Here is an 18,883-nt window from a genome sequence, read left to right as displayed (position 1 = left end):
ACTCTACTATCAAAATTACTGCATCTCCAAACCGCTCAACTAGAGGAGTCCTATGGAGCCAGAGATGGTGCCAAAAGGAAACAAATGAATTCTCCCTCTGATTTAGGAACAGAGCTTCACTTGGAACAGAGCTTCACTTGATTTTAGTGGTACATTATCCACATCCTAACTGCATCAAAATGACGATGCTTGTGACTAGATTTGTTTTCACTCACAAAAAATTGTCCTTCCATGTACATTATGAATGTGCTCTGTCGTTCCTTCTAAACCTTGGAGCATTTCCATTGGAATTTATGTTGCTACAAACGACATCAGTCGAACAGAAATGAGTTCAACCATTAATATTTAGCATTACTCCTTGGTATTGTAAATTAATTTTTTTGCCAATATCTTGACACTTTAAATGTGCAGAGCATGGAATGGGTGGGAGGGAGATGTGTATAGTTATGGCATTCTTCTTATAGAAATTTTCTCGGGAAAACGGCCTACAAAAAGCAGCATATTAATTGATGGTGATAGTAATCTTCATAACTGTGTGAGAATGACACTCCTGCCAAGAGCGATGGACATTACTGACCCTCGGATTGTACTGGTTGAAGAAGAAAGGATCACTTTGATGATTATCACAATTTGGCTCTGGTATGTAATCTGTTCAACCTTCCAGTGACATCGAGTTGTATTGGTACCTCACCGCAAAATTTTGACACCTGTTGATTGTATATCCTTAGTACAGCGTTTATGAGCTGTAACCTTCCTGCGAAGCTCAGAAATATGGTTGTCAAGTGCTGCAATTTTTCGTTAAATTTTAGGAACAGAGCTCGAGATGTTGATTTGTTTAGAGCACGAGAGATGAGGGGCAAGCCCAGATAAGTGGCCGGCAGTTCTTCCCAAGAGAAACCTGTTTTCACGGTTATATCAAATAATTTGAACAGGAACATTACTGTAGTAGCATTTGCTCTTGGCAGCATCGGGATGAATCCCGATATGGCTGAGAATCTACCAACACCATCCAGCAGTAGGGGAATGCCACCCAATCTCTAATTGGCTAATTGCTATGTTTCCACTAGAGCTCAATGCTGGGATATACAAAGATCGGTCCTGAAGAACTAATGGGATAGCTTATCAAAGTAGGTGAAAATCAAATGTGAAAAGATGGCTTATGACTAAAGAAGCATGCTAGGACGAGTAAAAAATATATTAACTTTTATGATCAGTTATAATATGTGTGTGTGTGTGTTTGTAAATATGTAAAGAAAATTAGAAAGATGTTATACACCGCGAAGAGGAACTTAATCGAGAAGTTATTTTAGATTAAAAAAAATTATAAATAAACTAGTATTCAACATTGCTACTAACAAATAGGGCTGTTTAACGAACCGAGCTGTTCGCGAACAAGCTCGAGCTCGGCTCGTTAAGAGCTCGTTCGGCTCGGCTCGTTAAGTTAACGAGCTCGAGCTCGAACACAAAAAATTGTTCGTTAAGTAAACGAGCTCGAGCCGAGCTTTTAGTATGTTCGGCTCGAGCTCGGCTCGAGCTCGTTCGGCTCGAGTTCGGCTCGTTAAAGCTCGAAAAAATGTAATATTTTCGGGGTTTTTTTATAATTTATATATGTTATTGGACTGAGAATTCAACATAATATATATATATATATATATATATATATATATATATATATATTAGTGATGTAAACAAAATTTTAGGAAATAATAATTTTATTTGGTTTTTAACAGGCAAGTAGAAGTTTGACTAGTACCGCTAACTAGTGTTTAATCCTAATTTAGTGTTTCAATATTTTAAAAAATATTTTTTACCGATCCAACTGTATAGATGTTAACATATATACATTTTAGTGATATAAACAAAGTTTCAAAAAAAATTGAAATTATTAGGTTAGCTATTTTAAGAGTCAACTAGCGGTTTGTCCTTATTTTTTTTCTGGCTCGGCTCGACTCGACTCGGCTCGGCTCGTATTTGTTCGCGAACAAGCTCGTGTTCGGCTTGTTAGTTAACGAGCCGAGCTTGAACACAATTTTTGTTCGATTAAAAAGCTCGGCTCGGCTCGGCTTGTCAGAAAAAAAATTAAAGCTCGGCTCGGTTCGGTCAAAACTCGGCTCGGCTCGGTTCGTGAACAGCTCTACCAACAAATGACAAATCTACACATGATATGACATGAATATTTTCATTATGATGAATAAGATCTTTTAAGTATTTCTTAAAGAGCGGATAAAAACCTGGGGAGATTACTACCTTAATGGAGAACCACTGGAGAGCCCATGTGCTCTTGACTGCTTTGTTGCTGTTGAGCATTCTCCTCTGTCTCCTGAAGCTGCTGCTCGCCAAACATCACTGGATCTGTTTCTGGTTCTTGATTACTATTGCTCACTTCTCCAGCACTGCTACTTGAATCATCTTTTCTTTTGCAATTTTCTCTTATGTAGTCGTTCAGGTCTGGAGATCTCACCCACTTGTGCCAGTCACTATAAACAGATACCAGTGGTGTAGTTGTTTTCAAAGAAGTAAAATATTCTATCTGGGGACACCCGATTACAAAAAAGATGGATAAATTGGGCATATTGAAGGCGTAACTTGAATTGCTACTGAAATTTTTGAGGTTTGGACAATCTTTAAGTGCAACCACTGAGAGTTGAGGGGTTGTGATAAGTCTGTCATCTGTGTTTAACGGTTCAGCGCCCCTTGTAGCCTCAACAATGTCTTCCAACAATTCGCAATTATATACTTTTAACTCTTTGAGTTGGTGGACAGTTCTGAAGACAGAACACGTGAAAAGAGTAGAGATTCCACAATTATCAACTTGAACAACTTCTAAAGCCGGCATATGGCACTCGTAATTTCCACTGTGGAAAAAACTTTTGAGGTTTGGCAAATTTTTGAGAGAAACTGATATGAGCCGGGAGAGTGTAACAGTCCTCTTATTTGTGCCACAATGTTTTTCACTTCTTACATCCTCCACAATATCCTCCAGTAAAGCACAGCCTTTTATCTCTAACTTTTGTAGTAGTCCTAGACTCTCAAAGGCTGAGAATGAGAAAAGAGTAGAGCATCCAGATTTTTCGACTTTAAGCACCTTTAATCTTTTGAAGCATTGAAATTTCAGCTGAGGCCACCAGTGATAGTGTATCAATGTCAAACTTTCAAGATTATATAATCTGGAATACCATTTACTTGATAATTGTATCTTTCGATGATAAGTCATTTCTATCGTCCTTAATTTACAATTGGAATCATCTCCGCACAACTCCATCACATCATAGTTAAAACTTCCACAGTGATTGAGTTTAAAATCCACCAAGTATGGAAATTGAATCTACAATAAACAAAGGCACTCATCATGAGAATTTGACTCTGAAGAAAAATGAGGTAGGCACACAGTAACAATATACTCTCTCAGTCTCACTCATTTCTTTACATATGGGTAGACTGATGTGATCTATAAGTGTTTAACAAATTCATGATATTGAAAATGATGAAAAAGTAGTGGGTGCTATGGTGTTTAATATTATTCAAAATTTACAATTTTTGCAATGTTAAAAAAAATGGGAAAGGATATTTTAAAATGAAAAATATTAAAATTTGGTTCATAGGGAGTAAATTACAAAGTAGTGGCAATATTTTACATTGAATTTTAAAAAAGTTGTCAAATTTTCAGGTTTGCAAATTAATGGCCAGTTTTTTTTTTTTTTTGGTGTTTCGGACGTTTGTTAACTTTTCAGGTTAGTCAGATTTTACTTTCACCTTTCAAAATAATGGCTCATTCTCACAGGAGTCATTCTTTTAAAAGACCGAAATAAAATCTGACCATTGATTTGTGAATTTGAATTTTGACCATCTTTCAGAATTTAGGAGAAAATCCAGTTACCACTTTAGAAATCTCTAGGAATGGAACATGATCATCATCCTCTCATTTTAATCAGACTACAAGAACACTGCTCATAGACATCAAAGACCAGTATTTAGAAAAAGAAGTGTCATGATTCTATTAGAGTTTTAAGAGACTCTGAGAAGTTTTTCTAAATTTAAGATCTCTTCTCTCCCATCTGTTTCAAGAGTCTCCGTATGCCTCTTAACTTAATATGTTTTTGAAATAAATCATTCACTCCAAGACACCCACTACTTTTCCCTCTCATTTGGTTCAAATACAAATAAAATATTAAATAGAGAATGTATATGAAAAGCATTATTAAAATTTACACTCTTAATAATATACTTCCTCCGTCCCAGTCAATAGTATACATTGGGGGACGGGGCCGCGGCACGGACTTTAATGCTTCAATATAGTATAGTTATGTAAATTATTTTTAAGATTTTCTTTTTTTGTATAAAAGTATAACATTTATATTTTTATACAAAAAAAGAAAATCTTAAAAATAAGTTGTGGAACTATGTTTTATAAGAGCCTTAAAAAATGTGTCGAGCAGTGAAAAAGAAACGTATACAATTGACTGGGACAGAGGGAGTAGTACCTTACTTATATTTATATTATATTTCGGAGCACTTAGAAATTAGAATACTCTTGAAATTAAAAATATTACCTTTGGATTAGCTTCCCCACTCCGGTAACATAAAAAGCTGGTCAAACATTGCAAACCATCTAAATGCAGAGTAGTTAACTTGGGGAAGACGATGGTGACATGTTTATCATCAGTAATTTCTTCTTCTTCCTCCTCTCCCGCTTCCTCTTTTTCCTCTCCTGCTTCCTCCTCCTCTTCTTCCTCTTCCTCTCCTGCTTCCTCCTCCTCTTCTTCTCCTCCTGCTTCGTCCTCCTCCTCTTCTTTCCCATCAATTATCACTCTCATCATTTCACAATGTGATATGTTCAATTTCTGAAGGTTGATAAGATCTCTGACCATAGAAGAATGTTGGAACACGTTTCTCAACCTATGACAATGATATATCTCTATCTTCTTGAGGTGGATAAGATCTCTGGCCACAGAGGAATGTTGAAATACGTTTTTCAGGCCCGGGCAATTCCAAACTGTCAAAGATTCCAGATTCCTTAGGTTATTCGACATGGCAAGAGGGATCACTCTTTCCAATTTCTTGCACCAATATAAGGAGATTATCTTTAATTTGTGAAAGGAGGATCCGACTTTGTCATATTCACTATTTCCCCAAATATCATATACTGTATCTCCAGAACCCTCCAGGGTTAATACCTCCAAGGAAGGGAATGCAACCTGTAGCATATATTATACCAAATCTTTTTAAATAAGTGATTAATATTCATGTTAGACTAAACAAATTTTTATTATGTTTGAATTAAATATTATAATGAAATAAATAAAACATACCGTTTTATCAAATAGGGGTTGAGCTTGAATGTTCGAGATAGCGGAGTTGTGTGTTGTTGATCCGGAGTGCAGATCTTTATTTTGCATGCAGAAGCTTTTGAGTCTCGGAATATTATATATTGATAAAAACTTCAATTTGCAGAAGCTGATGACGCCATCTCTATCACTTGTGCCTTCATTCATTAAAATTGCTTCCATCACAGGACATCTTACAATGGCTAACTCCTGCAGTTGCACGAGACATTTTGCAACGGATTTGCTGAAGAGGTATTTCAATGCTGAACAATCTTTGATTTCCAAGACGCCGAGATTTGCGAAAGACCTTGAATGTTGAATCTCACCACATGATATCCTTGCAAGATATTCTATAGTGTTACAATTTCTAATGTACAAGTTTTTCAAATCTGTAAATGCTTCCCTGTTGCTATTGTATATGCTACCCACATGAATGTCGGTGCAATCCAATGATACTTCTTCAGCCCTCTCAATCAGACCTTTTAAGCTTTCTAAACCACTACCCTGCAGCTCAATCAATCTCTTGATAGAAACACTGGATTCTATAAGAGGACGATCATGCGGCTTTGCACCCACTGATATATTATATTGAAGTAAATTACCAAATATATTTGTATCTTGAAAATGCTCGGAATTGCTGAAAAAGAACATCTGCAAACTTTTCAGCCCAGTCAACTTACTAATCTCCCCCAATATTGGTGCCGAAACAGCATCCAAACTTTTTCCACATCCATCATCTTGAATCTTGTATCCACCTGGTATGTGCAATTCCTGTAGACTGGGCATACTGGATACAGTATTTGGCACCATTTGGATATTATTGCTCCTCCACCCTTGGATTTCGAGCTTTCTAAGATGTTTCAGGATTGGTAAATTCAGTGGCCGTGGGAGATCGCAATTCCAAATGTATAGAGCTACCAGGTTTTCTGGGAAAAAACTAGCATTTGTTTGGGAAACATGAGTAATCTCACAACCATCTAATATCAAGGTCCTGAGATTAACCAAGGGCCGTAGAGAGAACTGTGGCTCTAAAGAAAACAACATATCTTCAATCAGTAGAAATCTGAGATTCACAAACATACCAAAGAAGTCACCTAAGAATTGTTGTGCATGTTTGTTGCATTGTAGCCACAAGTTATGCAGGTCTTGGCACACCAGACCATCAGGAAAGAGAATATCATTCTTTTCTAGATGCAGACGTAAGAATTTCCGAGTATGATAGTCAACATCATCAGGCAACAGCGAGCCACATCTTACAAGTGAAAACGAATATTTCGGGTCTTTGACGGCTATGGATCTAGCTACATCTCTGATGAGGTCATGCACTTTTATTATATGATCTTCAGAGTCCAGCAACAGGGAAGATGATCTGAGAATCTCTACCATCGAACGTATTCTAGCTTCTCCACCGCGTACCAGCCGTGACCCTGTTGCTAGCGGGATCAGCTTATTGATATAAATGCTAGCATCTTCTGGATACAAGGAACACAAAACAAGACACGACTTGGCATCGTCGGGTAATCTATCAAAACTCAGTTTGACACAGGCATATACATTCGAATCTATATCAGCAATTTTTTCAAAGTTGCCCATCACGAGTTGATTTAGTGCATCCTTCCATACATCAGGAGATGTGAATTGCAGAGCTTTACCAACCGCGTGAATTAGGAGTGGTAATCCCCCACATTGGTTGCACACCTCCAGTGCCAGGGATTCGTCTGGAAGAAGGTAAATGTTATCAGGAACAACAGTGTTCCTGAACATTTGCCATGCTTCTTCAGGTCCAAGAGGTGCAATCTTTACCGGATGCAGGCACTTGTTATCCATGCATACTCTTTTCTTCCGGGATGTCAAAAGGATCTTACGATGAGTGGAACTATCACCATCGCCCAATGAAATTCCAATACGATGCAACGGGATCTCCTTCCATACATCGTCTAGTATAATGAGGATCTTCTCTCCATTCGTTAATCTCTTTTTCAGTTGAGAAGCTCTGTGTTGCTCATCATCTTCCGGATTTAAATGGCAATCCAGATGGTCCGCGATTTGTTTTTGCAATTTAAATACATCCAAGTCTTCATTGCCCACATCTGCCCGAGTTACCTTGTCGAAGATTTTTTTCTCAAGGGCTTCCTTCCATAGACTCTCCATCATTGTCGTCTTCCCAACTCCAGGCATTCCATAGATGCCAAGAACAGTAGAACCACCTTCACTTACAAGCGCTTTCCATAGCTTGTCATAAGCATCACTTCTGGATTTGAAAGTCTGATATACAGTGTTTGGTGCATTTTCAGCAGGAGAACCATATGCAATTCCATTAGCCAAGAGATTGTTTGCAGAATCAGAGAGTTCAATTACTCTCTTGGCCTTGTGTGCTGCCTCCCGACCCAATCGGGATCGGGAGACTGGTTTAGGAATAGGCATCCACTGAATGCACCTCCATGAAGATCTGTTTTTGTATTTTTCTAAAATTTCTTCAGCACTCTTCTTGACTTCTTCTACATCTGCCTGCCATGTACTCACGCCATCAACGATCATTTTACCATTATCTTTTTCTTCCCTGACTTTTCTGGACATCCGATCCATCTCAGCGTCAAGTTTCTGAATTTCGGTTTCAAGAACCTGAACATGATTCTTGTAAGAAAACATATAACTGAATCCGCGAAATAGTGCGTCAACTGCTGCATCGGATATCCTGTCCACGTTCTTTCCCACACAGGGAATGTCAGATAGACCAACCATAATTATCCTTGCTTTTCAACCCCTTTTTTATTAATTTTGGCTTGAATTTAAGAAAAAAACAAAGATGTAGAAGAAAAAGGTGATGAAGATGCAATGAAATGAATACCAAGAGAGAATAGGAAGAAATAGGGCTGGAGAAAGGAGAATTTCTTGAATATGAAAGTTAGAAGCAAGTGAATGATGCAGGGACTTAAAAAATTGCTAACGAAAACAAAGATGTAGTAGGAAAAAGGTGAATGAAGCTGCAATGAAATGAATACTAAGAGAGAATGGGAAGAAACAGGGCAAGAGAAAGAAGGAGAAAGGAGCAGCAACAATTTCTTGAACAAAGTTTTTTTTTTTTGCTAATTAATTTCTTGAACAAAGTTAGAAGCAAGTGAATGATGAAGTTAGTGGAATTGCAGGGATTGAAATTTGATAGTGTGTAAAAGGTGCCACTGCAAAAGTACCGTACTCACGTGTGCTATTACTCAACAAGGCTCCACAAATTTTGGACATGGCGTTGTATTATTGTACCACAATCCGATTCATTTCTAAGGCCGGACCACACCAGACTGAATATATCGGTTCAGGTCCCCGATTAAGAGCAAGTCCAACATTATGCTAATAGATTCCCAAAAAATATTATAAAATAATATGTCTTAGTGATTTAGTTCCCTAAAAATATTATAAAATAATATGTCTGGTGATTTAGCACAAGATTTAGCACATGAGCTCCAATAGTACTCTCTATATCCATTCCCTATTATTATAATAATATTAAATAGTGGAGGAGAGAGGGAAAAAAAGAGAGGAAAATGATGTGGAGGAGAGAGGGAAATGAATATTTTAATGATAAAAATAGTTTAGAGGTGGTTAGAGCAAGTCCAATAGGTGTGCTAAATCAAGTCTTAAATCCAAAAATAGGGAATATGGGATAAAATTGCACTCCAACACTATGCTAGTGATGTGCTAAATCACTAGCACAAGTTTCTCCTTCCCTATTTTTAGAATATGCTAGCCACTCCTAAACTATTTTTATCATTAAAATATTCATTTCTCTCTCTTCTCCACATCATTTCCCTCTCTCCTCCACACCAAAGTTGTTTAAATTTAATATTATTATAATAATAGGGAATGAATATAGGGAGTACTATTGGAGCTCATGTGCTAAATCTTGTGCTAAATCACTAAGACATATTATTTTATAATATTTTTAGGGAACCTCTTAGCGTAGTGTTGGACTTGCTCTTAGCATATTCTAAAAATAGGGAAGGGGAGGCTTGTGCTAGTGATTTAGCACATCACTAGCATAGTGTTGGAATGCAATTTTATCCCATATTCCCTATTTTTAGATTTAAGACTTGATTTAGCACACTTATTGGACTTGCTCTAATCTCAAATCAAATTGGTCCAAATCCTGAAGAACTCATACCAGAGCATAACTCATATATATAGAGTATATATTTCATTATTTCAATTTTTAAGACGAGATATTAAAATTTTTCATATTTAAGTAATGAAAATTATAAGAGAAAAAAAAATTGAATAATAGTGATTGATAGTACTAGTTTAAAAATATTTAAGTGATGAAGCTGCAATAAAATGAACCCTGAGAGAGAATGGGAAGAAACCCGGCAAGGGAGCAATAATGAAAGAGGGGAGACCAAAAGAGCACGGAACAAGTTCTTAAAGAAGGGAGTTGGAAGCCAAGTGAATAATAAAGTGAGTGGGACTGTGGGTAGTTGAAATTTGATAAAATGTGTAACATAGGATGCCCTCTGCAATAAAGCCAAGCACCTTTTTCCATGGAAAGGTACCCTGCCAAAAGTACCAGACTAACATGGGCTACCGTTCTAACAAGGCTCCACAAAATTTCCAAATGGACTTGTAAATTGGACAATATCGGTTCTCTCATTGCGGACCATACTGAAAATATTCAATTCGGTCTTAAATTTACTTGATATTTTGTATTATATATCTTTTTAGAAATATATCAATAAATATAATGTTGTAGTATAGTATAAATAATAAAAAACCAAAATATTAATTATATATTTATAATATATCATATATCTTAAAATATATTTATATACAATTATCAAATCATGTCGTTAACGGATCAAATGAACCTAAATCCTTTATCGAATTCTTACCAGATCGAGTTATTACTGGATCATATATTTTTTGAGATGGTCCATATCGGATCTATTAGTTATTGGAGCAAATTGGAATCTAATACATTGACAGCTTTACATGGGATTTTTATTATATTACTAAAATTTATAAAAAAAATTTAATGGAACATCCACAGAAGTGTGCAACAATTAATGGACCAGCAATATTAGGCAAAAAGAAAAAGAACAAGAGCATGGCGCGAAAAAAGTCGAATAGGTATGTAGAAAAGATCATATTCGACTCATGGTTACTCATTCGGTCCGAATTCGAATTAAAATTATATAAATTTGTTTATATTCAATTTGAGTACCAATATCTACAATGATCTGCTCGGTTGAATGAATATCATATTGCTCACTTAATATATTTGTATTCAAATTCGTAAAAGATGATTAAAAATTATGAATATTCCAATATTTATTTACTATAACTGAAATGAAATCATTTGTAGAATATTATATTAATATAAATATTATTTATATGATATATGTAGTATATTATAATTTATGAATTCGATTTGAATATAGTTAACATGTATTTTTATATGTAGTGATTTTGTATTTTAATAGTGATAATTTTTGTTTAGAATCCTGACTTTTCCGCTAGAGCAATATGCTAGTATATATATGATGATTCACCTTGTCGACTCAATTGAGAATTTGAGATAGCTAGTGTTTGAGAAGGTTTGGAACTTGACGACAATGTGCTAATATAATTGGAATAAACTTACTTTTACGGATCCTACATGGGATCAGTTTAAGAGGGAAGCTCCCGTATGCAATTGTTAATCTCTCCACCAGAGGCATCGAGTTGTATTGGTACCTCACCTTAAAATTATGAGAGCATATATTTCACAGTGGTCTTGAACCAATATTGATAGCATGGCGGCTACTTCACCCTAGAAGCCCATTAAGTGAACACTTAAAAATTTCAATTCGCAATATTAAATAAAAGCTTCTCATATGGGAATTTAACAAGATATGACAAAAAAAAAAAAAAAGAAGAGGAAAAGGAACAATGGAATAAACAAGAAGAACTAGTTGCTCCATGATTTTTATACAATTTATTGGATTTTTTTAAATATTTACAGAAACATAGCTCGTAACTAAAATAATTGTATGCAATTTTTTGTGATTTGTCATGAAATGCAAACTGAAGTAGTGATTTCTTTCGGAAGAAGATTTTTGGGTATTTACTAAATATACTTCTTTTTAACATTTTAATCGCAATAATACAATATTCTCTCAAAAATTGCATATTTACTTTCTTTTTAAAAAAAACTGCAAAGTATTTGCATATATACGACCATGACTATGAACTGTTTCGTGGAGTAAAAGAGAGAGAGAGAAACGAGCGAACTTGTTCTTACCTCACCCCTTCCCCCTCGGCTCATTCTGATCTGTTTCTCTGTCCTCCCTCTCTCTTCTGCCTCTATCTCTTCCCGCTCTCTTCTATTTCTTTCTTCGATCTATTGATTATGTCGGTCGTACTTTCTCCGATCACGAAACCCTAGGTACTCATTGTGAGGACAATATTCGTGGTGTTCTTGATGATTGTTGGATCGGTGATTATAGCGGATACATACAAGATGAGTTTAAAAGATGGAAAAAACGTCGAAGTAGAAACTCCTAAACCTAGCTGCTGGTGTTGATTATATGTGAATATATTTTTCTTTTTTGTTATCCTTCATTTCTGTAGGAAGTTTTGGTTAGTGCCGTTTACTTGTGGTTGCAAAACTTGTTGATTTTGCTTTTGGCCCCGCAGGGGCATTTATTTTTCTGCTTTTGCAACTAATTGCAACTTATTATGCAACTTAATATAATTTTAGCATTTTTTAAAAAAAAAGTTACATATGCAGTTGAAAGTATGGTTGTCCGTAGTTGCTGATTTGGTTGCATATGCAAAATCGTATTTTTGCAAGAAAAAATTGAATGATAGTATTTTTACAATTTATTTTAAAAAATAATAGTATTTTTGCAAAAATTCTTTTTGACTTGGGTATTTGTGAAAAAAGCCCAAGATTTTTATACATTTTACTGGATTTTTAAAATATTTTACAAAAACATAGCTCGTAACTAAAGTAATTGCATGTAATTTTTTGTGATTTGTAATGAAATGCAAATTGCATTAGTGATTTCTTTCGGAAGAAAGTGAAATCGCTTTTATTATATTTGATGCTAAATTTTGATTGCTATCATGTTATATTTTGATTGGAAAATCTTAATTTTATAAAAATAATAATAATAAAAATAGTCTGAAAAAGGAATTAATTTCATAATAAAAAGTATATGCCATCTAAAAAGTAATCGAATTGAACAGACCATTATCATTGATTACTCTGACTTTTTATATGAAAACATAATCTAAGTGATTTGTTGAAGTTAATATTTAGTTTAACTACTCGTATCAACTTTAGCTGCAATTTTATACAAATTTTTATCATCAAATCAAAATTTTGAGAATCCTATTTATCTAATGACTTGTATATTGAATCACACCAAAACACATCAACCTCTTATAATAAAAGAATAAGAAAAACTCTAGTAAATTAAAAAAAAACTCATCTAAAAATATTTTATCAAGTAAATAATATAATCTCGAAAGATAGAAATACTTAGTCTGGGAGGATTATTATTGAAAAAATAAGAATAAAATAAGAAAATCAACTTATTTAACGTTTTTGAAGCCCACGACAGTTAGAAAAAGAAGAAGAGAATGAGATTTTTTTTTTTTTTATAAAAGTTTTGAGGTTTTTAAGAATTATAAAAAGATGAGTTAAAAACTTAATATTTTTATAATTTTTTTAAATAATCATGAAATAAGTAAATCAGTACTACGTTTTTCTTTACTAAAATACTCCCTCCGTCCCTATTTATGGGTCCACTTTTAACATTTTCACGCATATTAAGAATATTTAAGTTTGATAAGAAACTTCCATCAATACCCCATTTAATGCCTTAACTGTAGAAAAATACTAGTGGTATTAATCCATTATTCAATACAAATTTGATGAATCAGTGAATAATAGTCATGATATTTATAACTAGAAGAACAGAGTCAAAGACTCTTCAGGTTATTAAATGAAAAATTTTGCTTTGATTATATAAATGCACAGATAAATAGGGACAAATTTTTACTTCATAGCGACTCAGGGAGTAGTAAATTACTGCTTTTACTATCTTGGAAAGAAAGAAAACTTATACGAAAAGCTCTTCTTCTCTGGCTAATCATTTTATTGTTCAGTGAAGTGTTTTAATCAACGAAAAAGCCCTAAAATTCATCACAGAGATCAAGTTAGCTGCAATGAGTCGTGGTAGCGGAGGTGGTTACGATCGCCACATCACGATCTTCTCGCCTGAAGGTCGTCTCTTCCAAGTCGGTACGTCTCTCTCTCTCTCTCTCTCTCTCTCCCCCCCTCCCTCTCCCTCTCTCTCTCTCCCTCCCTCCCTCCCTCCCTCCCTCCCTCTCTCTCTCTCTCCCTCCCTCCCTCTCTCTCTCTCTCTCTCTCTCTCTCCCTCTCTCAATTTAAATCGGATTTGATTGATTTGTTTCGAATCAATGAACTTTGAGCTCATGAGATTGATTAACCGTGTAAACAGAATATGCCTTTAAAGCTGTCAAGGCAGCTGGTGTAACATCTATTGGTGTTCGAGGCAAAGACTCGGTTTGTGTTGTTACTCAGAAGAAAGTTCCGGTGAGAATTCTTTTCACTCCGCTCCTTTCTTTATAATGTAGCAACTCATTTCGGTATATATTTGAACCTGATAAGTTAATTTACTCTCAGATAAATCAGTACTGACTTCTTTCAGTACATGTTATGATAAATTAGTAGTCGCTAACTCAATAATCTGTTTCGATAATTTAATGCTTGCTAACATGTCTTGATAACCTAATAATTTGTCTCAACAAGTTAATACTTAGTAACATGTCTTGATAAGTTAATAATCTGTCTCGATAAATTAATCCTTAATAACTTAGATAACTCTTAATTTATAGAGGTTCAACTGTGTATATCGACCTTTATATTCTATGTGTTGTTAATATGCTGTGGTTTTAAACCCAGGACAAGCTTTTGGATCCATCGAGTATTACTCATCTTTTTGCTGTTACCAAGTACCTTGGCTTGGTAGCTACTGGAACAACTGGTTAGCCTTCCAATCTTTAATTAGTCATGATAATTCACACGTTAGATATATATAGCTTGTTATCATACTTATTGCTACAATGTTTGAAATATTTAATCTTTTCTTGGCATGATTTTCTTTGGTATTATGCGTGTATTACTTTCTTTCTTACTTTTCAGCTGATGCAAGGACCTTGGTTCAACAAGCAAGAAATGAAGCTGCAGAGTTTCGGCATAAATATGGATATGAGATGCCAGCTGATACACTTGCAAGATGGTACAGAAGTTTTTAACTTGTAGGATGCAAGTTATTTGTTCCTTTGCTCGCTTTCGTTTTGTGTTTGCTGAATAATAATATTGTTACAGTTATGTTTTTCTAGAATAAGTGGAGTAGCTAACAGATAAATTAGGCCATGTAATGGGAGATACTGATATCATAACAATTTTTAAGTTTCATTTTTGATATTTCTGGAAATGCGTAATAAGCTGAAATAATTAGTTATACTACTATTTCCTTTTTAGGAGGATAGCTTATTGGAACTTGTAAAAGAGTGTTAATGTGTTCTGCAATAAGCCTAGAACTTTCTTTTGCGACTTCAAATGTCATGATTTTAATTTCGTTGATGATAATTTTTATCACATATTAGTATGATCTGTGATACGTATCAGCAAGTGTTATGTGTAAAATAGACTTTGCTCTTATGCCCCAATTTAAGTTTTCTGTTTGGTTCGGTTCGAAGTAACCCATATAGGTTGTCTGCATTGTATTTAGATTCTTATAAGATATTAAAATATTAATCAGAGACACTTCCTAATTTCCAAAGTTCGGGGCGCAGGCACATCAGCATCTCATGATAATTTCAAGTACTTGGATACAAAAGGGGTTATTCAAGATTCACAGGGCATATTTAAGTTAATATATTAATATAAAATTTCCACTTATCACACTGAAAACATCTTTATTGCACTGCAGGATTGCAGACAAATCCCAAGTTTATACTCAGCATGCTTATATGAGACCTCTAGGAGTAGGTATGTAACTGCTTCATTTTTGAAGAATACCTCTATAAATGCTGAAAAAACTATGCATCGAGAATTTTTTGCATAGTAGTATAACTTTCCCTCCATCCACAACAAATGACTGGTGGCATTTATGCATATGTAAATTAAATATAATCTTTTCTTTTTGAGAAAATGGAACCTGAGATATATCTCAGGCGACTTTCCACAGATTGTTAATAAAACAATTGTGTTTTGATTTTGATATGGACAGTTTTTTTATATGCACAATCTTTTCAAATCTTTTTAACTTGAAAACACACATGGAATCTGAGGGACCTTACCTGAGATGTATCCCAAGTTCCTTATAGTCCTTTTGACTGGATACACATTACTATGTGTAGCTTCTGAAAATTAATCTACTCCATCACATATAGATGGGAGATTTTTGTTTATGTTTAATTAGTTTCAACCAATGGGATAGAGTAGTGGACAATGTAACGCCTACTGTCTCTAATTACTTTGCTGTTCTGTAATTTTCTGGCAGTTGCTATGGTCTTGGGCATCGATGATGAGGTTGGACCTCAACTGTTCAAGTGTGATCCTGCTGGCCATTTCTTTGGTCACAAGGTACTTCGTGGTCAATTCTTTTTATGTAGACCATATAGCTCTGTATCTAGCAACTTTGTTTTCGTCATATTAAAAAAAGTTTCTGATTATAATAATGTGACCTTATGTGTTTCAGTGTTCTTTTTGATCTTTTACAAAGGACTGTTGATCAGTAATGTTCTCTGTTTAGTCTTTGGAATAACATCACTAAATGCAAATAATAAAACAGATGCTTTTGAAATTTGAAGATTTGGAAGCACTAGAACTTATAGCGTATTTTGTCTTTTTGACTATGTACATATGAGGTTGCATGCCAAAGATTATACATTTGGAATCAGGGACGAAGCCAGCAAATGTAACATAGAGGGGGCCAAAAATATTTTCCGTCAACACTATTAAATATTCAATGTAGCAAATACACAAAAACATTAGCACAATTTATTATAAAGTTGCACGTTCCTTTAAATTTTTTTATAAGGGTAAAAAATATTTTACAGGGGCTAAGTGTTATATTTATATAAAGTATAAAGAATTAAATAAAAAAATTTGAAAAATTATAATATACATATACCAATATAGCGACAACCCTAGGGGGGCCATGGCCACCTCTGGCCCCTATGTAGTCTCTTCCCTGTTTGGAATGGTTGTGCGCCACTTGTTCTGTTCAGCGGTTGCCATTCCTTTATGAAAAGAAAGCTGATTACATATTTTTATGTTCTCTTGTTTTACATGTTACATAATCCAATCTCATGAGGAATATTGGGTCGGAATTGGGATCTTATTGATAACGATTTTTTCTAGGCAACTAGTGCTGGATTGAAAGAGCAAGAAGCAATAAATTTTCTCGAGAAGAAAATGAAGAATGATCCAGCCTTTACGTACGAGGAGACTGTCCAGGTAGATATTACCTTTTCATTGACAAATATATTATATATCTTGATGAAGAATGTAGGACTTGGTATTGCTAAATCTCCTTCAGATTGGAAGAAGCACAGGATTAAAATAAGTACAGCTCATATGGTGACTTTTCTAAAAAATTTGTATAACATGATGGTGTGACTTTTTGTTTTACAGACTGCAATTTCAGCACTGCAATCTGTTCTACAAGAGGACTTGAAGGCCAATGAGATTGAGGTATACTCTGAACCTTTGGCCTTGGTTTGATCATAAAACAGAAGAAAATTTTCCCGTGTTGTCATTTTCTAAGTTAAAACGGCACTGAAGTGCAAGTGTGTTTGCAATAACTTGACTTGATTTTATTCTGTTTTCACCAATTTTGCTTTCTCTTGTATCAAACATACAATTATTACAACATATGGTCTACCATGGTTTCTAATAGTTGTCAGGTCTTCTGTCGAAGATTGAACAATAAGGTGGAACAAATGGTGTATCTGTTACTTATTAATATAATAATAAAATTTGAACAATGTATCTGATGTTATAAATATTGATTGTTCTGGTAATATGCCATTAAAAAGTATTATGCTGATGATAATATTACTTTGCTGTGATTTTAAGCTTCCACTCTGTATGAAAGATCATAAATATTTATATCACACAGTGTCATTTTTGTGGGTATTAAAGTTTTATCTTCATTTTTACAGGTTGGAGTTGTGGTGAAGGGAAATCCTATTTTCCGAGCATTGTCCACGGATGAGATAGACGAGCACTTGACTGCAATTAGTGAGCGTGACTAGTTTAACGAGAAAGACTTAATTACGTCAAGGGAGTGCTTTTTCAAACTGTGTGCATTAAATGTTAGGAAACATGTAATTTGGCTCCAATGATACTCGTTGCCCTCCTTTTTTTTTTTGAATTGAATTTTAAAAAAGTTGTCCTTAAATTTAATTGCTCCAGATATTTATTCGCCGCTAGAACTTAGAAGAGTCCTTTATAAACTAATTTATCATCTGTAAAAGGAATCGTGCTTATGTATTGCATTACAGAAGGTGGGGAATTGGTAAACAATTTGTCTATTTTATATTGACCTGTTCGGGGAGTTTTAGCTTTGTGGGATTGATAGATACATCATGTGTGTAACTTCTAAAATGACCCTCCTATGCAGAAACCAATCAAATAAATTGACTAACAAAAAGCTGTGTGTTAACTTAAGGGCTACAACACTGCTACACAGTGGTTCAAGCACATGACTTGGTTTTATGTAGGAATTTGTACTGTTCTTAAACCATGCATCGTGTTTGATTTTTTTATCTAATGTAGAGGCTGTGCCTTTTAGAAATTCTTTAAAATGGGGGCCGTTTGGCTTGCTTACAAGTGAGAAGATGCTTATAAGCTTCAATATTTTGGGACTGAGAATCTTCTTGTTGCTTTCCCTTGTTAGTTTGAAGCTTTTTGATTTTGGAGATCTTTGGTTTTGCCATTGTATGATAGAGATCGTCCTCCTTGTATATTCACAACTCCGTATGGTTATGTTAGAAGCTGATGGTAGCAAAATCACATCTTCTGGATGGTCATTGCGGGAATAATCCACAATATTGACTCAATATATAACTATTGATTCTTTGTTTACTATTATCCCTTCAATTACAGCTGCAGGTGCTACTGATTTTTCCAGTGTTGCAGAAGTTTCATGGGTAAAATAGTCTTTAAGTTAACATGTTAAGTTTATCAACAGGGTCAGTTTACAGTTATTCCTGGACTTGCGTATATTGTAATAGTTACTACTGAAGCCTTGAAGGACTTCAACAATAGGATTATAATAACCTTTTAGGAAAAATTCTGTAAGCAAACAAATAATTGAACCAAATCCAAAACGTTATTTGTGTGGTGTGGAAATAAATCGCCCACCTCAATTTATTCATCATGTACTATTGTACTGGATAATGATTGTTCTCAATGGATTGTTTCGTTTGCCTAAAAAAATGATATTTTATTGGAGTCTCATCATCATAATAAGATTTTAGGAAAA

The 18,883-nt window shown here is 34.6% G+C and overlaps 2 protein-coding genes across 5 annotated transcripts; one reads left to right on the top strand and one right to left on the bottom strand.

The window, feature by feature from the left end:
• Positions 1-258: 258 nt before the first annotated feature.
• On the bottom strand, positions 259-8,550 carry LOC108204661 (probable disease resistance protein At4g27220). Of its 4 annotated transcripts, none has more exons than XM_064086118.1 (4): positions 5,310-8,550; positions 4,551-5,195; positions 2,248-3,325; positions 259-2,153 (listed from the first exon to the last, which is right to left on the bottom strand). In XM_064086118.1, the coding sequence occupies exons 1-3, from the start codon at positions 8,064-8,066 to the stop codon at positions 2,249-2,251; spliced, it is 4,479 nt and encodes a 1,492-aa protein (XP_063942188.1). In that variant the 5' UTR covers positions 8,067-8,550; the 3' UTR covers positions 259-2,153; position 2,248. The 4 variants fall into 4 exon arrangements, with proteins under 4 accessions (XP_063942188.1, XP_063942190.1, XP_063942191.1 ...); XM_064086120.1 differs by having other exon boundaries at positions 259-1,106; XM_064086121.1 differs by having other exon boundaries at positions 259-1,098.
• A 4,813-nt stretch (positions 8,551-13,363) lies between these two features.
• LOC108202095 (proteasome subunit alpha type-6-like) lies at positions 13,364-17,943 on the top strand. The gene is made up of 9 exons (XM_017370508.2): positions 13,364-13,602; positions 13,823-13,917; positions 14,287-14,368; positions 14,527-14,623; positions 15,320-15,378; positions 15,893-15,975; positions 16,756-16,851; positions 17,029-17,088; positions 17,559-17,943. The coding sequence occupies exons 1-9, from the start codon at positions 13,527-13,529 to the stop codon at positions 17,649-17,651; spliced, it is 741 nt and encodes a 246-aa protein (XP_017225997.1). The 5' UTR covers positions 13,364-13,526; the 3' UTR covers positions 17,652-17,943.
• The last annotated feature ends 940 nt before the right edge of the window (positions 17,944-18,883 follow it).

The sequence above is a fragment of the Daucus carota genome, chromosome 1 (genome assembly GCF_001625215.2).
Source record: "Daucus carota subsp. sativus chromosome 1, DH1 v3.0, whole genome shotgun sequence".
In the NCBI taxonomy this organism is placed as follows: Eukaryota; Viridiplantae; Streptophyta; class Magnoliopsida; order Apiales; family Apiaceae; genus Daucus; species Daucus carota.
Note: the sequence above shows the minus strand (reverse complement) of the source record. Positions and strands in the feature narration are given on the sequence as shown.